Raw genomic sequence first — 22,105 nt, 5'->3', positions numbered from 1 at the left:
CGGCCCTGGTTCTTTGTTACTTCGGAAACTCTTCTTTTACTGTTCAATCCCACCATCTAGCGGACATTTCTCGCAGTACACTACGCGTCTTCTACAAACAGCTCTTTATCATACATTATTTTACATCCCTTGTAAGATCTGCCCAAACTCCTTTGTTACCCAAGGTACCAGATGTGGTTACTTTGCATTTTGGGGAGCACCCGATCAAGTTTAGAGCAGAAGTTCATACAGCTTCACCTCGGTAAAGAAGATGAACACTTTACACAAGGCCCGTATCAATTCTGCACATGGAAAAACTAAGGGAGCAGTACACAAGGCCCAAGGGGCCCTCCTGACATGGAGAACTGGGGATGGACCTTTACTGGCCAAAGCGATGATTTGTAAATGGAGATTTTTTTACCCAAATCAAATTCTGTACAGTCTGCTTGCCACTTTCCAGTGAGAGCATAACCCCTGCTAAGTTCACAAACAATGAAACATCAGATAAAACCCAGTGGTGAGCACAGAGTGGAAACCAACAGAGCTTCTCCAGTGTGTTTCACTGGCTGATCACTGCAATGGCTTTGGTCCACATCTTGATGGGAACTGGTCAAGAGAAACTAAAAAAAATGGGATTTTTACAGTCTTCTCTGGAGAAGAAAGAGTAGTGTCATAACTCAGGTTGTATGCACCTCCTTTATTGAGAGAGCTGCCTCTGCCACCACTGAAGCCTTTTGGTAGATGTTTGGATCACAGTAGGAACTGTTTCATCACAGTTTCAGCAGCCACGGGGTAAGAAGTGAGGGCGCATCTGGAGAAGGGCAGATGGCAGTCACTCCCGTGTCTTGATCTTTTGCTGCTTACAACATTTTTCATTAAAAAACAGACAAGAATGGTTTCCACAGGTACTCAGAGATGTGCAGAGCACTTCATCAGCATGTGAACTGCTCCATCTTGCCAACAGACTTCGTGCACCCCTCCAATGGAAGCACTTAGAAATGTTCTTGCATGGCATTTCAGATCGCTTCTTGTGGTTTGCAGTGTATAGCCGTGCTCGTGCCACATAAACCAGCTGGGTCTGTGTCCATTACTGCTTTCTGCAGATGTTGCTTCGGCGTGCCCTGCACAGCACAGGGGAGAGCAAAGGGGTGGAGTAGGTGCACCTCCTGTATGTGTGCTAATGCTGCGTAAATCTTCATTCTGGTGCACGGCTGGGTGCTGCCAATGCTTTCCTGCCTGGGAGGGTGCACCGGGGTAACCGCTTTACATTTTTTTTGTGAAGTTTTCAAACTGCATGGCACGGTCAAAAACATACATACAAGAACTTTATAAATGTGCAATGAGGACAAACAGCAAGGTTTTAAAATAAAAGTAAAGGGCATTTGATTTCACGTGACTCAGAGGGTTTGGCTCACCCCAGGTATTATCTCAGGCTCTTAGGGACAGATCAGGGCTGCCTCTGAGCTCAGGCAGAGCAGCTGGCAGAGTACTGGGGTGACAGAAAGGACAGGGAGCAAGTGTCCAGCCTGTCTCTGCTAGGTCCAGGCTTCTGCCGCAAAGTCCTCTGCTGCCGCCGAGGGAGAGGTCAGGGTGGATGGGGTTCCAGCTCTGGCTGCAGAAGGCAGCTGCACCGTCAACTCTTTCGGCCTCGCGAGTTCTTTTCTGCTTCTCCAGTGAGTGCCGAGCAGTTCTTAGCACCCAAGCTGCGGGTGCCGGGCCCCCAGCCCCCGCAGCTCTCCAGCCGCCCCCAGCCCCCTCAGTTCCCCGGTCTCCCTCAGGAGAGGCGGGGCCGGGACCCGCAGCAGCGCTGGGCGACGCCGACCGGGGCGGGACGGGACGGGACAACGGTTCGGTGTCAGGGGACGTGCTTAGGGACACAGCTTCCTGGCGGTGCCGGTGGCAGGGGGCACTTAGACCGGGCGCTCCCGGCGCCCTCACCCCCGTTAACGGCCCTGTGACTGAGGGCCCGGCCCTCCAGCGGGGCGGCCGTTACCGGGCCCCGCCCCGTCAGGGCTGAAGCGCGGCTCCCCTCACCCCCCCCCCCCTCCCCCGCCACACTGCGCAGGCGCCCGAGGGAGGCCCGCGCTTGCGCCCCGTCGCGCGCCGGCCTCATGCGCCTCAGCACCTCGCCGGCTGGCAGCGGCTCGGCGCGCGCGCGCACCCCCGCCCGCTCCGCTCTGCTCCCCCCGCCCCGCCACGCGCCCTCCGCGCGCCGCCGCCGCCGCTGCTGCTCCTGCTGCTGCTGCTGCCGCCGCGAGGGCCCGGCGGGAACAGGTGAGGGGCGGCGGGGTGGGGAGGGGGCGCGCGGGCGGGACCACGCGGGCAGGCGCGGGGGGGGGGGGGGAGCGGTGAAGGGCGGGCGGGACCACGCGGCGGGGGGGGGGGGGGAGGCCGGATGGCGGGCGGGGGGGGCCGCGCCCTGCGGCGGGAACGGGGGGGGGGGGGGGGGGCTGAGGGACAGCGGGGGGGGAGGGTCGTGGGGGACGGGGGCTGACGGGGTGACGGGGTGGGGGGGCGACGGGATGGGGGTGATAGCACGGGGGGTGACGGGGTGACAGGATGGGGGTGATAGGACTGGGGGTGACGGGATGGGAGTGATGGGATGGGGGTCTGACAGGATGGGAGGTGACAGGATGCGGGTGATGGGATGGGGGGGTGACAGGGTGGGGGTGACAGGGTGGGAGGTGACAGGATAGGAGGTGACGGGACCAGGGGTGACGGGATGGGGGTGATGGGGGGGGCTGCAGGCGGTGCGGGCACAAGGCCGGGGTCTCTGAGCGGCGCTGGCGCTGCCTCGCCGGGTGCCACGGCCGTGCGGACCCCGCTGAGGCTGTGAGGCGTCGCAGGCCGGCGGGCAGATGAAGTACATCCTGGTGACGGGCGGCGTGATCTCGGGCATCGGCAAGGGGATCATCGCCAGCAGCATCGGCACCATTCTCAAGTCCAGCGGGCTGCACGTCACCTCCATCAAGATCGACCCCTACATCAACATCGACGCGGGCACCTTCTCCCCCTACGAGCACGGTGAGCGGCCCCCGAGCAGCGCCCGGGTCTTCGGGTGGCTCCCGGGGCTGGTGGGAAGGTGCCAGCTCCTGCGGCTGCTCCTGCGGCTGGGACCTGCCAGCGGAGCCTGTGCCACGAGGCAGCCTGCAGCAAGGATGGGCTCTCGGGGGCTTTGGACTCTGGTCTTTTATCGCTGCAAATGAAGCTGGTGCCTGGTGAAGGGGTTCAGCCGTCAGTGCGTTAGTCTTCTTTGTTGGGCAAGGCTTCTAGTTTTATGAGCTGCTCCTGAATTTGCTGTAGCAACCAAAGAAGGTGTTACCCTGTGTTGAATTCTTTAGCTGTCACATGCAAAACCAGCAAGTTGCTGATGCAGACCATATCTCTGTGATGTGTGTGCGTGTGCCTTTCTGTGTCCTGCAGGCGAGGTGTTTGTGCTAGATGACGGAGGGGAGGTGGACCTGGACCTTGGTAACTACGAGCGCTTCCTTGATATCCGACTCACCAAAGACAACAATCTGACTACTGGGAAGATTTACCAGTATGTCATCAACAAGGAGAGGAAGGGAGACTATCTCGGCAAAACAGTCCAAGGTGATATGAAGCTTTGTTTCTGGTGCTTAGATCTATATTCCATATTTCTGTACTGGTCGGATGCTTTTGAATTCCATCTTAATTTGAGGTCTTTTTTTCTGATCTATGCTGTCTTTGTGACGTTTTTGATTTGAGAAGGCACGCTGGCGTAAATTTTGGGGTGCGTGCCAAAGTTTACCTGTAATCCCCCTTGAAACCGTACAGTGCTCAGGAGCGTACTGCCTGTTGTATGACCGATATCCTGGGCTTGGATCCAACTTTCTAACAGCCAATCCTAAATGTGAACAGACTTCAGACCAATATATCTGTGGATTATTTGGTAGCTCGTTAAGACTGTTACTGTTGTTGATAACTCATTTAAATAATACTGTCATGTCTTTAGAAGACCCGAAGGGTATTTGAGGATTAGATCAGTCTTCTCTTTTTAAGCATCCTCGACAGCTGCTTTGGATAAAGATTTTTATAGGCGGTTTAAAACAGGCTAACTTTCTGCTTAGTGCATAGAACTGTATTTACTGGAAGCTTCCATCTTAAAAAGGAACATTGTTTACATATGTTTAAATTGAAGCAGGATTACATTTCCTGCCAAAGCACCTCTCTTGAAAATCGCAGCCAAGAATAGCCACTTCAAAAACGCATACGTCTTTAAAGACATGTATCAGTGCTGATGTGATATGGGAAGCAGTGGCTAGTTATTTTCAATAATCTGGTCTGTAATGGGATAGGTTGTGATTTTAACCCTTTCCATGGTTTATTCTTCAGTTGTTCCCCACATCACAGATGCTATACAAGAATGGGTAATGAGGCAGGCACGAATTCCTGTAGATGAAGACGGTATTGAACCCCAAGTTTGTGTGATTGAGGTTTGTAGCTCTTAAAACATAGCTTTGTTTCTGTATGGAATAAACTGAACCATACGTATGTTTTGTTTAATAAAACTTTAATTTTCAGTAATGTTTGACTTTGCATGTTGAGGTGGTTAAAAATCTCCCCTGTTAGCCTCACTTTAATCTTCTGGTTGCTCTGTGTGTGAATCCATATACAGAAGGGCTTAGGTCCTGGACAGTTATATTTCTGAGGTCCTTTGCTCTCTAGAATTATACAGATTAGTTTACGGAATGAATTTTAGCTCTCGTAATTTTATACATCGAAGTCTGAGTTAATGGTGCTGTGCCCTCATCGTACTTGGTGGATAGAGGAAGGGTAGGTAAGTGACCCTCTGGAGACAAGTACTTGCCTCTCCTTAGCAGTAACAGGACCCTCGGAGTGACTACCTCCAGCATAGACCTAGAAAAATGAATTGCACGAGTCAGTAGTGACGAACCCTGTTCTGTTGCCTGCACGTTGTATGTGTCATCCTGCTGCCAGAGGAGACAGAATAGGGCTGAGCCTCTGAGGTGGTGCCGCTGAGTTGGCTGGCAGGATATGCTGATACAGGAGAGAAAGCGGTTGTCAGAGTGCCCAGGTCACGGTGACTTAGGACTCTTCCTGCAGCTTGAGTGCCAATTTTCAGGATTTGCAGCTATGGATCCTGAAGTACCTAGGAGGCACTGTCTGACAGCGCTCAGGAGTTTGTCACTGCTCCAAAGAATGCCTTGTGTTTCTTCATCTGCATGTGTGCAAAAACACTGTATAGTCACTTAAACTAACAGAAATTTTGCTTCTTGGTGCCACCTAATGTTCATAAACGATAATTCAGAAGATCTGTGATAGTAGCCCAACAGCATTTAAACACTTAAATCTTTTCCCTGAAGAGAGAGTAAAGGCAAAGCTAATGTCCCTGGAGATGTGCTGTCCATGTGAGAAGCTGTTTTTCTTGTGGATTTTTGACTTTGGGGAAAATCACGAAGGTAGAATAATAGTTGGGGTACACTGGAGGCTGAGGAAGTGGCACATACAACTGGCAAATCTTGTTGCTTTTCATATTGATGTTTTGGTGTTGATGCTCCTTAGGGAATTAGAGGGAGGTGCTGGGGAGGTGTTTAGATGTCCTTTTATGTATGTGTTAGTACCCTTTAGCATTCCTATATAGTAGAGTTTTGATGCTAACTTTAGTTCTAAATGTCTTTGTCGTTTTTTAGCTTGGTGGAACAGTAGGTGATATTGAAAGCATGCCTTTCATTGAAGCTTTCCGTCAGTTCCAGTTCAAAGCCAGAAGAGAGAATTTTTGTAACATTCATGTCAGTCTAGTTCCACAGGTAAGGAACTAAAATGCCCTGGTGGTCAGCTGCTTCTTCTGATCCGAAGCTTGATTTCTAAATAGGTGTTTCTGATATGTTGTATCTAAAGACACTGTATTTCTGTTTCTGTGTATAGAAAGTTCTGGAAGAAATGCAGAGAATATATGGTTACATATTTTTATAAGGTTCACAAGAAAAGAACAGAAAATTTTCAAAGTGTGTAAGCATATGATAAATAGTTGGGAGTTGCAGCAAACTCAGTTTTTACTCTTTAACTGCTGTCTTTCTCTTTGGAATCATTTAGTTTTTGCAGATAAATTTGCTTTCTAGGACTTCCAGATTTTCTTCATTTGTGTTGTCTTTCACTTCTGCAAAGCTCTCATAAAATTCAGTGGTAGAGCCAGACCTCACAGCCATTTCATTTTAGTATGATCATATTCCAAGTTATTCCTACACGTCTTCGTTATTTCTGTTACTGTGTGTCTTTTTCCCAAGATGTCCAGTATCTGTAATTCATGAAATAAGTTGGGTTTCTTTTGTAATTTCAAAACCTAGTACTGCGTTTTGAAATACAATCTGTGTGTTTTCATCTTTAACAGCAGCCAGATGTGACAGTTTTTAATTACTGTATAATAGTCTTAGTGGCAGTTGCCCTTGGTTCAAAAATTCATTGAATAAGGTCTTCAGAAGCAGTGCTATTAAAAGAATCAGTTAATTAGAAATCACAAAGAAAAACGAAATGTCCTTATGTTCCAAGCAGATGCTGCAAACTCCACTTAATACTAAAAGCAAATGAAGGTACTTTATGCCATGTAACGCCTGATATAACCTCATCTGTATTATCTGTCCTGGATTTGAACGCAATTTACAATCTTAACCACTCAAAAACCTCTGTTTCAAGAATTGCTGCTGAAAACAAGTCTTCCATGGTAATGGAAGTATGCATGAGTAATTCTTGTTTAGGAACTGGATTTGACAGAGTAACTTAGTTGCGTTACAGGGGCGCAGATCAGTCTTCGTTCTCTCTTCTCAATCTTACCTTCCCTTTCTGGCTGGGCTAGGTGATTTAGGGAGAGAAAATCAGAAATTTAAATTACTAGGTATTTGGAGGGAACAGCGAATAAAAGACCTGAGACTCCCTGTGCTCTCCTTTTCCACAGTAGAACGCATGTCTTCTTACTGTACAGACTTGAACTCTGGTTTCTGCTGGTCGATTTCAGTTTTTGAGATTAAAATGATGATAGTACCCAGGGGTATTTAAAGCTCATGTAAATTGTCTAAAAACTGGGTCAAAGTTTTATGAGACAAATAGGGTGGAGAGTCCCCAGTAACGTGAGTCATTGCTATAAATCATCAGAAATTAATGTAACAAATTCTGCTCTTTGACCAGCCAAGCTCTACAGGAGAGCAGAAGACTAAACCCACCCAAAACAGTGTTCGTGAACTCAGAGGCCTCGGTCTCTCACCAGACCTGGTAAGGTTTGCTGCATGGCTTTGAATTTGAAAATGCAGTACTGGCACGTTGCAACAGCAAGCTAGTCTAAATAAGTTGAGTCCTTGCATATTGGTTTAAACAAACAAACAGAAAAAAAGTAACTAGGCTGTTTTTTTTTTTCCAAGTCGCAGAGACATTGCAGAAAGACATTTTTTTTTTTTGTTAGAGGTTTGTTGTGTGAATGTCTGAGTAGTCTGCTGCTTCAGAACCTTGATGTTGCCGTTCTGTTAGATTGTTTGCAGGTGCTCTACTCCATTGGATACCTCAGTAAAAGAAAAGATTTCCATGTTCTGTCATGTTGAACCAGAACAGGTAAAGGTTGCTGTCTACTTTGTTCATTGCAAGTAGCAATAAATATTGTAGCTGTTTGTCAAATGCTGAGTGAAGTTTTACCTGAGCATAGAGCTGTTGTTCTAGCTCTCTCTGTAATAGCTGCATAATTCATTAGCTTCTTTGTCTTACCTGCATTCCTTGCATAAGCAACCGTTACAATTGTCCTTTTTGTGTCCACATCTATTTTTTATAAGGTAAATATGCTTAGGCGTAAACAATTCTGTGGAATCCAAGGTATTTTCTGAATACCTTGTTTATCCTTCAACATTCCTTCTGTGAATACAGAGGAATGAGATTTTTATCAGTATTTAGAGGCCAAAGGGTAGGTGCCCAGAATTGGGTTAAAAGGATATGTGAATGCATTTTTGTACACTACTTTCGTGATGGTGTTCTTCTGCCCATGCTCGCATATGGAGAAATTACAAAGAAAAGTTTAAATGGTATTTGAGAGGAGCATTGTTTACTTGAATGTTATGTGGTATGCAAAAAATCCACGTTAGCCTGTTTTTTTGTTGTGCTGAGTGTAATCCGCATAGCATAGTCTGAGGTAGACCTTGGAAAATAATCAGATAGTCTGGAGGGCGCTTACTAGCGCTTTCAGTTCCAGCCAGAGCTTGAAAAAGTGTGTCTTTTTATGAAACAAGGGATATCACTGCACATTTTCAGGCTCTGTCAAGTCTTTTTAAGTTCCTATACAAGATCAAAGGGAGTCTTGCAGTTTCACGTGTTAGATTCAGAATTAGCTGGTGATAATACTGATGTGTCAGCAGTATGATACCCACCTCTTGTTTTCTAACCTGCTGTTGATCAGAATTGTAAGTAAATTCCCCACATCAGCCACTTTCTTGGAAGTTTAATGCAATTTTATGTAGTTGTTTCTCTAACTGCAGTTGCACTTGAATTGAGAAGTAAATGTTACTGTCTGCAAAGGAGGAAAATAGTAGTTTAGTTCCGCTGGTGAAGCGTTGAACTTTGCTTTCATGTGAATTGGGAGAAATGAGGATTTAAAAATAGTTGTGCCAGATTTTTGATCCTTCATAAAGTACAGTCTCCGTGATGGTCAGGTGGCCATTGTTTAGAGACATCTTTTCTTTTCTGCTGAAGCCTTCTTCAGTGAACTTGACTGTTGAAGTCTGTATTCCTCACCAGTCTAAGAATTCTTTGTTCTGTAGCTGTTTAATTCCAAGTTTGATGGAGGACTGAAAATGATTACTCTATTGAACCCACGGAGTTCCCTGGACTTTAATCAGACTTGGCGCCCTGGTTAAGAATGACAGTGGTGGGCAGATCCAGTCGTGCTGGGGGTTGTAGTTCTAGAAATATGAAGTCCTTCCTTCCCCAGAGCTGGAGACCTCTGCTTAGGAGGAGAAACTCACCTCTCTTGACTTCTTTTTTGAATTCTGTTACGCACTTGCATAACTTCTATAGCACCTGACTGTCATATTGCTGGGTCGTCGTGCCACAGCCCCTCCTCAGGCTGTAGTGAGTCGCAGTACCTGGGACGTGGTGAAGGACAACCTTTTTAAGTATAGGGAAACTAGTATTAAGCTGTTCATGTGGTATGTTATTCAGTGCATTCTTGCATGTTTAAGTAGTCAAAGGGTTGTTTGCTAGAGATGGAAGTTCTGTCAATAGCCATGTAAAAATAATTTGACAGGCACGCTTAAATCTGTTCTAATGACGTTCGTATTTTATGAACAGGTTATCTGTGTTCATGATGTCTCTTCTATATACCGGGTTCCTCTGTTGTTAGAGGAGCAGGGAGTTGTTGACTACTTCAGACACAGGCTTGATCTTCCCATTGGGAGACAGCCCAGGAGGATGCTTATGAAGTGGAAGGAAATGGCTGACAGGTGAGCTGCACTGCTGGGTGAAGTGAGACTTAAGAATCTCAATAAGTTCCTCTACTTCATTGTTGGTTATTAGGTTATGAATGTTACTACATATTCATTCAGTGTTCTGAAGTGCGTAAGCTTTCTCCTCTTTTTTTCTTTACTATAAAAGTACATTTTCTTCCTAGATGTTTAACCATTCGGAAAAAAAAAAGTCTTCAGTTTGAGAGTCCTTTAAGATACATTGAGTTCTTTACATTGTGACGTTAGTGTACTGCCTGTGTCAGAACCATTTTGAAGTGCTTAATGGGAATGGCTCAGCCCTCCCCCCAAAAAACAGCAGCGTTGTTGCATAGCATTGAAATCCCTTTGTAGGCGTAGATGGGAGTCATCACAAATGTCAGTTTAAAAAAAAAAAAAAAAAAGTACCTTTTGTGTGTACTTTCAAGCAAGTGAAACAGCTGTTTTGTAACTGTTCCATCTGAGACTCCTAGAACGCTTTTTTTTTTTTTCTCATGGGGACTACAGTGCTTCTTCCTTGTGAAACAGCGAATTGAGTCTTTCCAGTCAGCATTCAGGCCCTTTCTGAAGCCTCATATATGGCTGTCTTTATAAGAAATTAATTTTCAAGATCTAGATTCTTCCCTTTAAAACACACGTGACCAGTGTAAAGACCGTTTCACTTTGACAGGGAAAGCCCTCAGTAAATGACTTGGTTAAAGGTACTTAGTAATTCTGAAATAAACTGTAGAAACAGAATCTCGTAGTTGTAACCAAGGATGCTGTGTAAATCATGTGCTGCCAGAGGCTGGGGACAGAAAGTGTAGGCAGCACAACTCAGGATTCTAGAAGTCATTTCTTTATTTCTGGCTGCTGAAGTGAACTCAGTCAGAAGCAGCGTGGGAAGATGCCGTGCAGTATAAACATACGCGGAATTGTGCTTTGATCCTCTCTTCTGATAGTTTACTGCTGACTTTTTGGATATAATAGAACTCCCTGAAAAGACAGTTTGGATCTGTTCAAAATGGCTTTTTACTACAAGGAGAGACAAGTTAATTTATACGTAACTTTATGCAAGCTTTTGCTCTCATGTTGCTGTTTTTTTTCTTCCATTCTTGCTTTGATGTTTTTTAGGTTGTCTTTGTTACAGAAGGTCATCTCTTTCACAGTTGGTTTATCTCCAGTCTGACATACTCCCAAGAGCCTAACTCTTTAAATTACTTGAAAAGCTGAATAGAATATAAATGATTCTTGCCCCCATTTCCTCTTAGTGATGAAATAACACCAGTGTTTTGATTTTTCTTTAGGTATGACCGTCTCCTTGAAACATGTTCCATTGCACTTGTTGGCAAATACACCAAATTTTCAGATTCCTACGCGTCTGTCATTAAGGCACTGGAACATTCTGCACTGGCTATCAACCATAAACTTGACATCAAGGTGTGTGTGTGCATGCAAGTAAATTTCCCCTTTCACACTTACAGTGCTGCCCATCTAAGTTGTTAGACTTAAAGGGAGAGTTGATCCAGCCAGTGAACTTCAAAACTGTACTTGGATTACAGCATCTGTTGTCAGGCATAAAACAGCTTTAAAGCAAACCAGCCTTTCATCCTGAGAGTTATGCAAGGCGTCGGTGTAATTGACGGGAACTCCTGAGTGCTCAGGGTTGCATGTTGAGCTATGACAGAGCTCTAGATGTATTTGAAGAGGGCAATATTTGCTTTAATTTCTAGCAGTTGTTGAAAGTGATCCTTTTTTAGGGTTGTCGCTGTTAACCTTGTACTGACAGCCTTATGATGCTTCTCCCTCTTTCTTGATTAAGGTTTTAATGCTGGGCTGGCTCCACAGATGCTTCTAATAGTCTTGATCACAGCTAAATGTTCTGAAAAGGTTAAAATGTGGATCTGTTGTCGGAAATTGAATTTCTATTTAATTAAAGGTTTTTAAAGGTGCAGTAGATTCATGATGCCATTGAGTCATGGAAATAGCTGCTTTTTTTTTTACAACAACACTGTTCTACATTTGTCTTACATTTGGACTTAACTTTTTTTCACCTCCACTGATTTTTTTTAAGAGTGGTAAAAGGCAAATACTGTGTGTTCGTCAATGGGTAGTTCCTGGTAGCTGTGTGTTTGTATGGTTCAGAAGGGTAATGGATTCTGTGTGTGTCGTGCATCGAGACCTTGCCTTAATGAGAACTAAGGAGACTCTGTATTTATATTTTTTGTGGCACTACCTCATAATCCTTTTTGGGATTTTTTTCCCCAGTATATTGACTCTGCTGACTTGGAGCCAGCAACCCTGCAGGAAGAACCTGTCCGATACCATGAAGCATGGCAGAAACTATGTGGTGCTCAGTAAGATTCTTGTACTCTGTCCATTTCTTTGGAGCATGTCTGATAAACGTGCTACTTCTGACACTTAGGGAGTGCCTCGCCATAGGCCTTTTTCTTAGGCAGTGTACCAGCACGCTCCTGGAGCTGCCCCAAAGACCTCTCAAGGAAATTAAGGATAAGATAGAGTAGAATGACTTTGAAAAAATAAAAATGAAAAATGAGGGAGTTTGTGAAAGGCAGCATTAGGGAAAATTATTATGGACATAAGGATTTGCACAGGCTTAGCAGGGAAACGGGGTGAGAGGAAATGAGGAAAAAGGATAGATACTGGCAAAGGTTTGGAAAACCAAAGAGAGGAAATACGTAAATGTGGTATTGAGTTCTTTAAGAAGAAGGTATAGGTACTGTGTTCAGCTCTGGAGCCACCAGAACAAGGACATGGATGTGTTAGATGAGTCCAGAGGAAGCCACCAAGATGATCAGAGGGCTGGAGCACCTCTCCTGTGAAGACAGACTGAGGGAGTTGGGGTTGTTCAGCCTGGAGAAGAGAAGGCTCTGGAGAGACCTCTCAGCGGCCTGACACTGCCTAAAGGGGGCTGCAGGAGAGCTGGGGAGGGACTCCGTGTCAGGGAGTGTGGTGATAGGACAAGGGATAATGGGTCTAATCTAAAACAGGAAAGGTTTGGATTAGATATCATGGAGAAATTCTTTATTGTGAGGGTGGTGATGCACTGGAACAGGTTGCTCAGAGAAGCTGTGGGTGCCCCATCCCTGGCAGTGCCCAAGGCCAGGCTGGATGGGGCTTTGGGCAACCTGGTCTGGTGGGAGGTGTCTCTGCCCATGGCAAGGGGGTTGGAATTAGATGATCTTTAAGGTCCCTTCCAACCCAAACCATTCTGATTCTATGAAAAAGTGTTACAATGCAGAGAAATGCCAGGAAGATGCAGAGTTAGCCAGGAAGCTCTTGTTAGAAAACAAGAACCAGTGGGGCTTGTTAGTCCTGAAGGAAGCAGTCTTTGGGTGATACTGATCGAACAAAGAAGCTCCTGCAGAATTCAGTTTCCTTGTGCCTGGGGTTAGGACGACGTGACTGCAGCCAGTGGCTTCCTTGGCATGGGCCGGGCTGGATGATGCATTTGCAAACAGGTGGTTGTTGCAGAGTGTGTGGATCATCCAGCGTGAACTACTTGAGTATTGCAACCTGCGTTGTATTTGGGATTCCTTGGAAGGTAAAATGGGCATTCATAAAAAGTTTCCCTCCAAATATTTTGTGACACCTCATATGAAGTCATATAGAAGCTGTGCTGCAGACAGGCTTTGCCACTTAGGGCACTTTAAAGCCCTTTTCAGTAGTGAATTCTTGCAAGATGTATAGGAGAGAGTGGCACGTGGTTGCTGGGAACCATGCTGGTGTGGTGAGTCACGTGTGAAAAGAATCTCTTCGCTCTCGTGCAGCGGAGTCCTGGTTCCTGGTGGATTTGGCGTTCGCGGGACAGAAGGCAAAATTCAAGCTATTTCTTGGGCAAGAAAACAGAAAAAACCCTTCTTAGGTGAGAAACATTTTTCATCCATTAGAAGAAATAAAGAAGTTGAATAAAAGCTTAACTGGACTGCAGCAGGAGCTTTGTGGATTTTCATGAGTGTTTAGAATATGTGGTTTTGAAGATAATTGGCTGAAGAAAAGTGGTGGTCTGTGCTCAGCTTAATGGGATAATAGAGTCATCATCTTTAGTTAGCTCTGAAGCAGTCAGAGTTGGTTGGGATGTGATGAGAAAATCTCCACGGTGAGGGGGTGTGAGTTTCAGAGCATGGCTGTGGTGATCTTGGCACCTGGAACCAAAGAAATGTGTGAATGCTTTTAAACTAACCGGGCGTAGTGCGAGACTGGAGATGTCGTGTGAGCAGTGGGTGGGGTGTGAGGTGTGGAGGCGAAATGTGTCAAAGCAGCCTGGTACAGGGCGAACAGCCCCTTAAATCCAAGTCCCGGTCAGGGGTCTGTCTCTTCCAAGCTTTCCTCTGACTCGGGACTGCTCTGTGAAGGCGCGTGCGCTTTGCCCAACAAAGCTTTTGCTTTTGTGAGCACAGGCTCAGTGGTCCCTTGTCCTGACTTGGTCTGTGTTCTGTCTTTCCTCCTGCAGGCGTTTGTTTGGGAATGCAGTTAGCAGTTGTGGAGTTTGCGCGCAGTGTTCTTGGTTGGCAAGGTAATTGCACAGAGCCTTTCCTGGGCTTTGGACATTTTATTTTGGTTGGTTGGGTAATACCTGTAATACCTGTAACTCTATATTTTTCATTGGTAGGTAGATTAAATTTTTTTTCTAGGCTTATAAAAAAAATTCCCCTCCTCCTTTGCTAACCCAAATAAAAAAGAAATAATCTCCTTATCCTATTCAAGTAAAGCTCAATGCTGTAATGCTTTTAACAACAGAAAAATTTCTGTTGCTTAGAGTGAGGTTCAGCTCTTGATTAAGACACATAAGTGAAGTTGTGCTCACGTGTGCTGGACAGCCTAATTCCCATTATAGCCGTTGGCAATGAAGACCAGAACACAATTCAGCTGACCAGGCAGTTGCACCTACTTCAGCAATTTGAATCGCTTTCTGGGCTCCACTCCTTGAATGGACTCTATTCCTGTTTTAAAGGAAGTTTTGACAGGAATTAGTGTCTCAGACTGATTCTGAATCTTGGTAGTAGTGAAGGGGTGGAGGGGGCAGGTACAGGGATGTGTTTTTCAGAGTACTTCTTCCTTCCCCCTCCCTAGCTTTATTTAAAATACTCAGAACCGATGTATTTTTCCTGAATGACCCTTGCTTTCAGCACCGAGTGCACTAGCATTAGTTGCCCTAACTCTGGGCAGAAATTAATATCTAACGTTGCTGACAGAGTACTGCGTTTTTGCTGTCTGGGGCTGAAGTGACAGCTCTGTGCGGGCAGAGGGTCTCAGCAAAGCTAAGGCTGCTGCTTGCCAGAAGGGTGGGGATGGGATGCAGTTGTACCTGGGTGAGGTGCGTGCAGTGGTGAGAGGGGCTTTGTGTTTCTGATCAATTAATGTAACATTGCAGATGCCAACTCAACCGAATTTGACCCCAAAACCACACATCCAGTGGTGAGTATGTCGTGACTTGCTTGCAGTATCCTTACTGTGCTAGGCTTGTCTGCACGCACCCGTTGGTATAGATAAGAGCTTGGATTATTGTGTCTTGTGGCTTTTTAAGTCTGTTTTTCGTCACTTCCTAATCTGAACAGCAAATGTTTCCTAGTTAACTGTATGACAGTTGCCACTTCTTAGACTATTATAGTGCTTGTTATTGGTGCAACAGTGATATATATATATATATATGTAATTGCACTTCTTAAAATGAAATGTTTCCTAAGAGGTGAAAGAAAAAAATGCCCTTCTTAAAGGGCAGTTTAAAAGCTATCTGAAATCAAAGAGTAAACAGTAAAGATTTGGTGATATCCAGGTCCAGTCAAATTTGGATATCACCAAATTTGATTATGATCTCAGAAATTAGCATAGGCAAAGATGAACTCCTTGGAACATTTGTGGACAGATTTCTGGACCTGCGTTTCTCAGACTGCAGACCACACGTGTGTCATCCGGGGTCCCACCATAAAGGCTGGCTTCTGCTATGTTTTTAGAATGCTACTCAGAAGAAAAGATTTTTCTAAAAACAAGCTTATGAAGTTATACAAAGTATAAGTGATTTCAGGGGTATTTCAGGGTTTTGTTTCTGTGAAGTTGTTTTTGCTTAACATTTAGTTCGGTAAATAGCACAGTATTATTATTGTGGGATCTGTGTGGGCTTTGACTCAGACAATTTTCTGCGCTAGAGCTTCCCAAATATCCACAAGCCTTCTGTATGTTCTCTGTACAGCCTTTACTAGAATAACTCAGCTAATTAGTCAAGTTCTGTTGGTCTACCTTCTCAAGACAATGTTCTGTGGGTTGTTCAGTTGTTTTCTGTATTGATGTTGATTGCTTTTTTCCTGTTAGTATTTCAGAGTGTGCCTGGGACTGAGTACTCAGTCTCACTTCCTGCTCTGAATGCTTTTCCCAGGTCATAGACATGCCAGAACATAATCCTGGGCAAATGGGTGGAACCATGAGGCTCGGCAAGAGAAGAACACTCTTCCAAACGAAGAATTCAATCATGAGTAAGGCTTGTCTTACCTTCCATGTTTGGAAGCGTTTCCTGGGAATAAGATGCCTACATAGCGGGATGTAGTGGGTATAGGGAAGTGAGATCTGGGAATGTTAAAGCATTCCTTGAACTTATTTTCCAGTAGTGAAATGGAGATCAATCAATTTGGTCCCCTCTAGAAGTGACTCATTACAGTGGATGCTAATTGTATGAACATGTCAAAACTTGACGTCAGGTGAACTGTTTGGCATTTATTTAAGACATTGACTTTTTTTTTTGGTGTAGGGAAGCTGTATGGGGATCATGATTTCTTGGAAGAGAGACACAGACACAGGTTTGAGGTAAAAATGCTACTGTGGGTGTTGAGCTTCTCTGTATAATCCAGGCAAAAGAGATCATGGGTTTTCTTGCTTCTGGTCTTCTAGGTCAATCCAGAACTGAAAAACTGTTTTGAAGAGCAGGGTTTGAAATTTGTAGGCCAAGATGAGGAGGGAGAGCGAATGGAAGTAGTTGAGTTGGAAGGTGAGTATTTAAGCAATGAGATTATGAGCCTCAGTATCTATGAGGGAAACTGTGAAGGTAATCGAGCAGACTTCTGTGTGGGACCAGTCCAGGCTCCCTCAGAACCATTTCATGCATAGAATGACACGCTGAGTTACATAAGAAAAAAAAAAAGTCCCATGGGCCTGTCCATTTAGGAACAACAGACAGGATAGGAAAGATACTGATCACATTTAAGCCATGATGATGGGGAAGAAGTGTTTTCAGGTGCAGTTCAGCCATAGGCTTAGAGACTTGTCATTAATGTTTCCTGTTTCTTTCTTGTAGAGCATCCATTCTTTGTGGGTGTTCAGTATCACCCTGAATTCCTCTCTAGACCAATTAAGCCATCTCCTCCATACTTTGGCCTCCTGTTGGCATCTGCAGGAAGACTTGCACATTATCTGCAAAAAGGCTGCAGGCTCTCACCCAGGTAGGTTAAAGGAAGACGCCAGACTTCTCATGCAGCAGTGCTTCCTCCTACAGGGTAAACTGGAGGCTCTTGTTCACACAGAGTGGGGCTTCGCTGGACTGCGAGGTGCTGGGGGTACTTAGAATCACAGGATGATCTTGGAAATCTTTTCCAACCTAAATTATTAAGTCCAACTGTTAACCTAGCACTGCCAAGTCTACCACTAAACCATGTCCCTAAGCACTGCATCTACACATCTTCTGAATAACTTCAGGGATGGTTACTCAACTACTTTGCCGGGCAGCCTGTTCCAACCCTTTGGTTGAAGAAATTTTTGCTAATATCCAACAGAAACCTTCCCTGGCACAGCTTGAGGCCATTTCCTCTTGTCCTATCCCTTGTTGTTTGGGAGAAGGTGCTTGCAGTACCTCTTCTTCACAGTCTTATTTGAAACCTGTTGTCTTGTATTTTAATATTGACTGTAGTGCCATAGAGCTGCACTTGCCCCACAGTGAGGTCCCATCTTCAGGAAGAGTAATTCTGGAGCGTCCTGTTGGGAATCAGATGTTTCAGGAAACTCAGCTGGGCCTGCTCTTTTAGATGATTGGAGACCTCACAGGGTTTTCTGCATGTTTCTTGTACAAGTCCTAGGTACAGGTTGGTCCTTGAGAAACTCATTTCCATTGATGGTTTAAAGAACGGTCCCAGCTTGTTGCAGCTTTATGGTTTTTTTTTTTCTGCTGCCTTAAGCTTTCTGTTAGTTTGGACAGATTATAACGGTGCATTTACTTTCTTCTGTTGCTCCTGATTGCCCTGCAGTTCTGCTCAGTAGACATGGCAATATGCAGCAAATAAATACCACTTCGGTAGTGACCCTTTTCTCCTTATAAAGAAAGACGTTCTGTTGTAGTAGGAATGCTAGCACACTAGACCACAGCAGCAACAACCAGAAATACCTAAACAATACCAGAGAGAGAACACTAAATTTGGGCTGTATGGATAAGAGAGAAAGCCAGTACATGGACAAAAGTGTTTGTCTCTTTACTCAGCATTTCTTAGACCATGTCTAGAATGCTTTACACAGTTTTGGGCCCTCCAGTACAAGTAAGATGTGGATAGACTGGAGGGAGTTCAGTGGAGGGCCACCAAAGATCAGGAGGCTGGAGTACTGGCTAGTTGAGGAGAAGCTGAGGGAGTTGGGCTTGTTCAGCCTGGAAAAATTATTTTGTTTATGGGGACTTCATGGGGGTCTAATAGGAGCCCACCAGTACCTATGAGAAGGTTTTTAAGAAGATGAAAATGGGATTTTTACAGAAGTGCACGATGGGAAGATGCGAAACAGTGGACGCAAATTGAATCTGTTTTTCACCTTCAGACTGGTCAAGCGTTTGTGCAAGTTGCCCAGTAAGGGTTGTGCAGTCTCCGCTCTTGGAGAACTTCAAAACGTGACTGGATGGATCCGGAGCAATTGTCTCTGGTGTGATAGCTGATCCTGCTGTCTGACTGTCCTGAGAGCCCTTCCAGTCTGAATTACTTTGTGATTCTGAAAAAGTTCTTTAATGGATTAGAGACAATCAGCGGTTACTGAGAAGATCATTGATGGTTAACCAGTCTCCTCTTAATTGAATTTAATTTAGATTAGCTTGCTCTTAAAATGTTTCTCTCTCTATCTATATAGATAGATGTAGTTTGATTTATATATATACATTTATATTATAATATTTTATAATATATTTATGTATTTGTTATTCTAAGAAATTTGCATGCTTTGCTTTTTGTCCTAAGCCAACAGTACAAAACTGCACTAATTCCTGATGCACATCTAGGTTTATAAAACACTTCTGCTCTGTAAAATAAAATCTTTCTGAATTCTACAGGGACACCTACAGTGACAGAAGTGGCAGCAGCTCGCCTGACTCAGAGATAACAGAGCTGAAGTTTCCGTCGTTCAATCATGACTGATTCCCGGTAACTTTTAATGATACTAACCTCTTCCCTTCTGGAAGAAAAGATCGTTGCCCAATCTGTCTTTCTAGTGTTTCACATCAGTTGGTTGAAAACTGGCATGCTGCAAAAAGTGCTGGTGCTTACACGTGTTCTAGCTGTGTGGAGGGATGCATAGTACCTCACGTCTGTGTAACAGATGTGGGTGTATATTTCCCTAGCAAACTGACACGTAATAAAGTATAAAAATAAATGTGGGAGCTTAGGATTGACTTCAAATAAAGAAACAAAGCGCAAATACAGCACACCTTGCTGAAAATGGAAGCGTGGCCAAGCAAGGGGTTGCTGGATTTAGAAGGCTTAGTATTTGGGGAGCACAATCTTACCTTTGCCAAAAAGCCATACTTGAAATATCCATTCTCCCCTACCTCCTGAGACAGCAAATTTCTCTGTTAAAATTGGATGTGTGTGTGTATAAAAATAAAAACTCATTTTTGGAGGAGGGGCAGTAAACCTTAGCTTTCAAACTTGAGCAGAAAAAAAAATAAAAAATAGAACACTTCAAACCTTAATTTCCAATGTTAACTGCAGAGTGGAAATGAGGGTTAGCCCATGAAATCTAGCACAGAAGTACTTCCCCCATCCCCAGTCATGGTACTGGGCCTTTGTAGAACTAAAGTTAGCTAGAATCGCTTGGGCGTTGGGTTGTTCCAGATCTCGTGCCATGGCAAACCACGAGCTGAAGAACCCCTCTCTAAAGTTCAGAGGCTTTGGCTCACTGAGAGCATCTAGCAAGCTCCATGACATGCCTGGTACTGGGTACAGAATTGATACCTGGTAGCTTGGAAGCCTTCCCCAAAATAAAGTTGTAGGGAAAGTCAAATTGGCACATGTGAGGCGTGCCCTGTCCTGCTGACTGACCTGCTGGTTCAGGTCTCAGCTCAACTCTGTTAATAGCTGCAACAAAATGAAGGTTTTCCTGTTGGTACAGGCAGTGAGCGGGCAATGCTGCCCATCCGGGGCTGGGAAGGGGGAGAGGTTAATGCTTAGCCTCATAGTGCTCATTCGCAAAGTTTTATTTAAATGCTGACTTCTAGAATGAAGTTCATAGAATGGCTAGAATCATAGCATGGCTCGGGTTGGAAGGGACCTTAAAGATCATTTAGTTCCAGCCCCCCTGCCATGGGCAGGGAATAACCCCAAGGTTGCTGTCTTGGAGATACAATCTAGTGGTTTTAAAACTGCCACAATGCCCCTATGAGCTAAAAGACATCTATTTTCAGACAAGGAATGTTGTCAAGTTGCAACTGTTAGGTTTGTCTGGAGCGATGCAGTTTTAAGACTCAGATTTCAGTGTGCTATGCAATTTCAGTCTATCAAGTGTTACTAATTAATTCTTTTATTTCTTTCTTTCCTTCTCCAGATGCGTCTTCACTGAAGAGAAGAGCCCTCATTAGATTTTTTCCAGGCATTCTTACAGCAATAGCTTGAACAGTCAGCTTTGGGCTTTCTTAAGTTATGTTTGTTTGTTTTTTTAAAATTCCGTTATGAAATCCTGTCTATTTCCTCAACTCTTCTGTCTTGGTTTTCTGTGTAGATTCTGATTATTTCTGGAAGAGAGCTCATCACAGCACATGCACCTCTAGACTTTCTTCAGTTAGCACCATCTTGGAGATAAAAAGCAAATTTGAGTATGAGATTAGATGTGTTGGGGAGAGTCTAGTTGCACACGTCCTTCCTAATGCATGGTAATGCTGGCATGAGTTTATATCTTGGACACTGGTGGTTGTGTTGCTTTCTCCAGCCTGTCTGCTCCCAAAGCAGTCTTTATTACTTGTGAAATAACGTGTACGATTCTAGATTTGGAGACTCGGTTCTTGTGCTGTGCTGCAGAGGATGGGTCTGTTAAGCTTTATGCAGTCTTTTTTTGGGAGGGAGGCGGGGGGATGCTTTGTTTATTTTTCCAATAGTATTTAAAAATGTTTGGCACTGGTGGTCTTGGTGCATTCATTGCCGGCAATGAACTTTTAACCAGGAAAATCTTCCTGGAATAGAAGAGTTAATCTGGAAAACGATCTGCTCTAACTGTGATATGTCACTCTGCAGGGATGCAATTAACTTGGATCGTGAAAAAAAGCAAAACTGTCAGAAAAGCCCATCATTGCCCGAATCGAGGCGTAACTGTTAGCCCTTTCTATGCCAGTGTTTGCTGGTGCTGCTTCTTGGGCTGGGAAACTTCAACTCCTTGCATCAAGGGGGAGGTACAGAACAGAAAGTGAACTACTTTCAGATGCTGCCTTTAAAAGCTCCCGTTGTCGTTTACCTTGGACTGAACAGTTCATGGTGCTTTTTTCTTTGATTAGTAGAGGAGCCTTCCTTTGCCTTTTTTATACGGCGGAGCCACGTGTGCCGCGCTCGATGCAATACAGAAGTGCTATTTCCTGAGGGAGGGGCTTAGCAACTTGCCGACAGTGTTACTTGGTGTAGTTTGTAGAAGTGTGCTGTCCTATGATGATGAGCTCAGCTTTGCAGTCCTGGGGTGGGAAATGCACTCTTTTTTTTTTTTTTTCCTGCCTCTTGCTGCAGTGTAAGCAACGCAGTTTTTGGTCTCTGGTAATTTAGAAGAAAGGAAGAAAGTTACTCAGTTGTCTGAAGTGTCATATATTCAGAAATCTTCAGTTCATTAAAGTTTGGGGAAAGCTGTAAATCTCGAGCCTGGCTGAGTACTAACTCTTGTGTTGTCTGGTGCCAAACTTTATTAAGCACTGTTCTGTCATCTTAAGTGACCTTTTCCAAAGTCCTTCTTGCTTTATTCCTTAATTATTAAATATACATTGTAAACCTGCTTTTAGCCAGAAAAGCTTTAAGCCTTCTCTGTGTGTGTCACTTATAACATCTCTGAAAAATTTACCAACCGAGATGCTCTCTGTTCTGAGCAAAATGCCAGTCATAAAATGGCTGACTCTAGCAGTGTAAGGTCACTTGTTATCTGTAGCACAACTTCCTTTTCTTTTTCCTGAAATATCTTTATTTTGGCCAAAATTGTGCGACTGACTTCGTCATTAAATGATTATTTGTAATAAAATAACTAGCCAAATGCTTGCTATATTACTTGTGTAGCTCAGAGAAAAGGACGTAAGTGTAATATTGTCTAACTTTCAACGTTTTTCTAGCTTGCATTGGCTAATTAGCCTCACAGTGGTTTTCAGACATCTATTTCTGAAGTCCATTCCTCATCGGTCTTTGCTCCAGCCCTGCTCAGGCCCTGGTGCAAGCTTCAGACCTGGGCTGCAGGCTTGGGGCCCGGTTGAGTTGCAG

At 44.5% G+C, this 22,105-nt stretch overlaps 1 protein-coding gene across 1 annotated transcript; it reads left to right on the top strand.

Moving 5' to 3' along the window:
• Positions 1-2,080: 2,080 nt before the first annotated feature.
• On the top strand, positions 2,081-21,886 carry CTPS1 (CTP synthase 1). Its single transcript, XM_080566871.1, has 19 exons — positions 2,081-2,253; positions 2,826-3,003; positions 3,403-3,573; positions 4,336-4,436; positions 5,655-5,771; positions 7,144-7,227; positions 7,480-7,560; positions 9,283-9,434; positions 10,721-10,853; positions 11,682-11,770; positions 13,205-13,299; positions 13,888-13,950; positions 14,809-14,852; positions 15,808-15,904; positions 16,177-16,232; positions 16,317-16,413; positions 16,720-16,864; positions 18,721-18,811; positions 20,211-21,886. Exons 2-18 carry the CDS (start codon positions 2,838-2,840, stop codon positions 18,803-18,805), a joined length of 1,776 nt encoding a protein of 591 aa, XP_080422997.1. The 5' UTR covers positions 2,081-2,253; positions 2,826-2,837; the 3' UTR covers positions 18,806-18,811; positions 20,211-21,886.
• Positions 21,887-22,105: the final 219 nt, after the last annotated feature.

Source organism: Anser brachyrhynchus (genome assembly GCF_964034855.1).
Source record: "Anser brachyrhynchus genome assembly, chromosome: 24".
Taxonomy (NCBI): Eukaryota; Metazoa; Chordata; class Aves; order Anseriformes; family Anatidae; genus Anser; species Anser brachyrhynchus.
The sequence above is the reverse complement of the archived record's forward strand: the minus strand, read 5'-3'. Positions and strand labels throughout refer to the sequence as shown.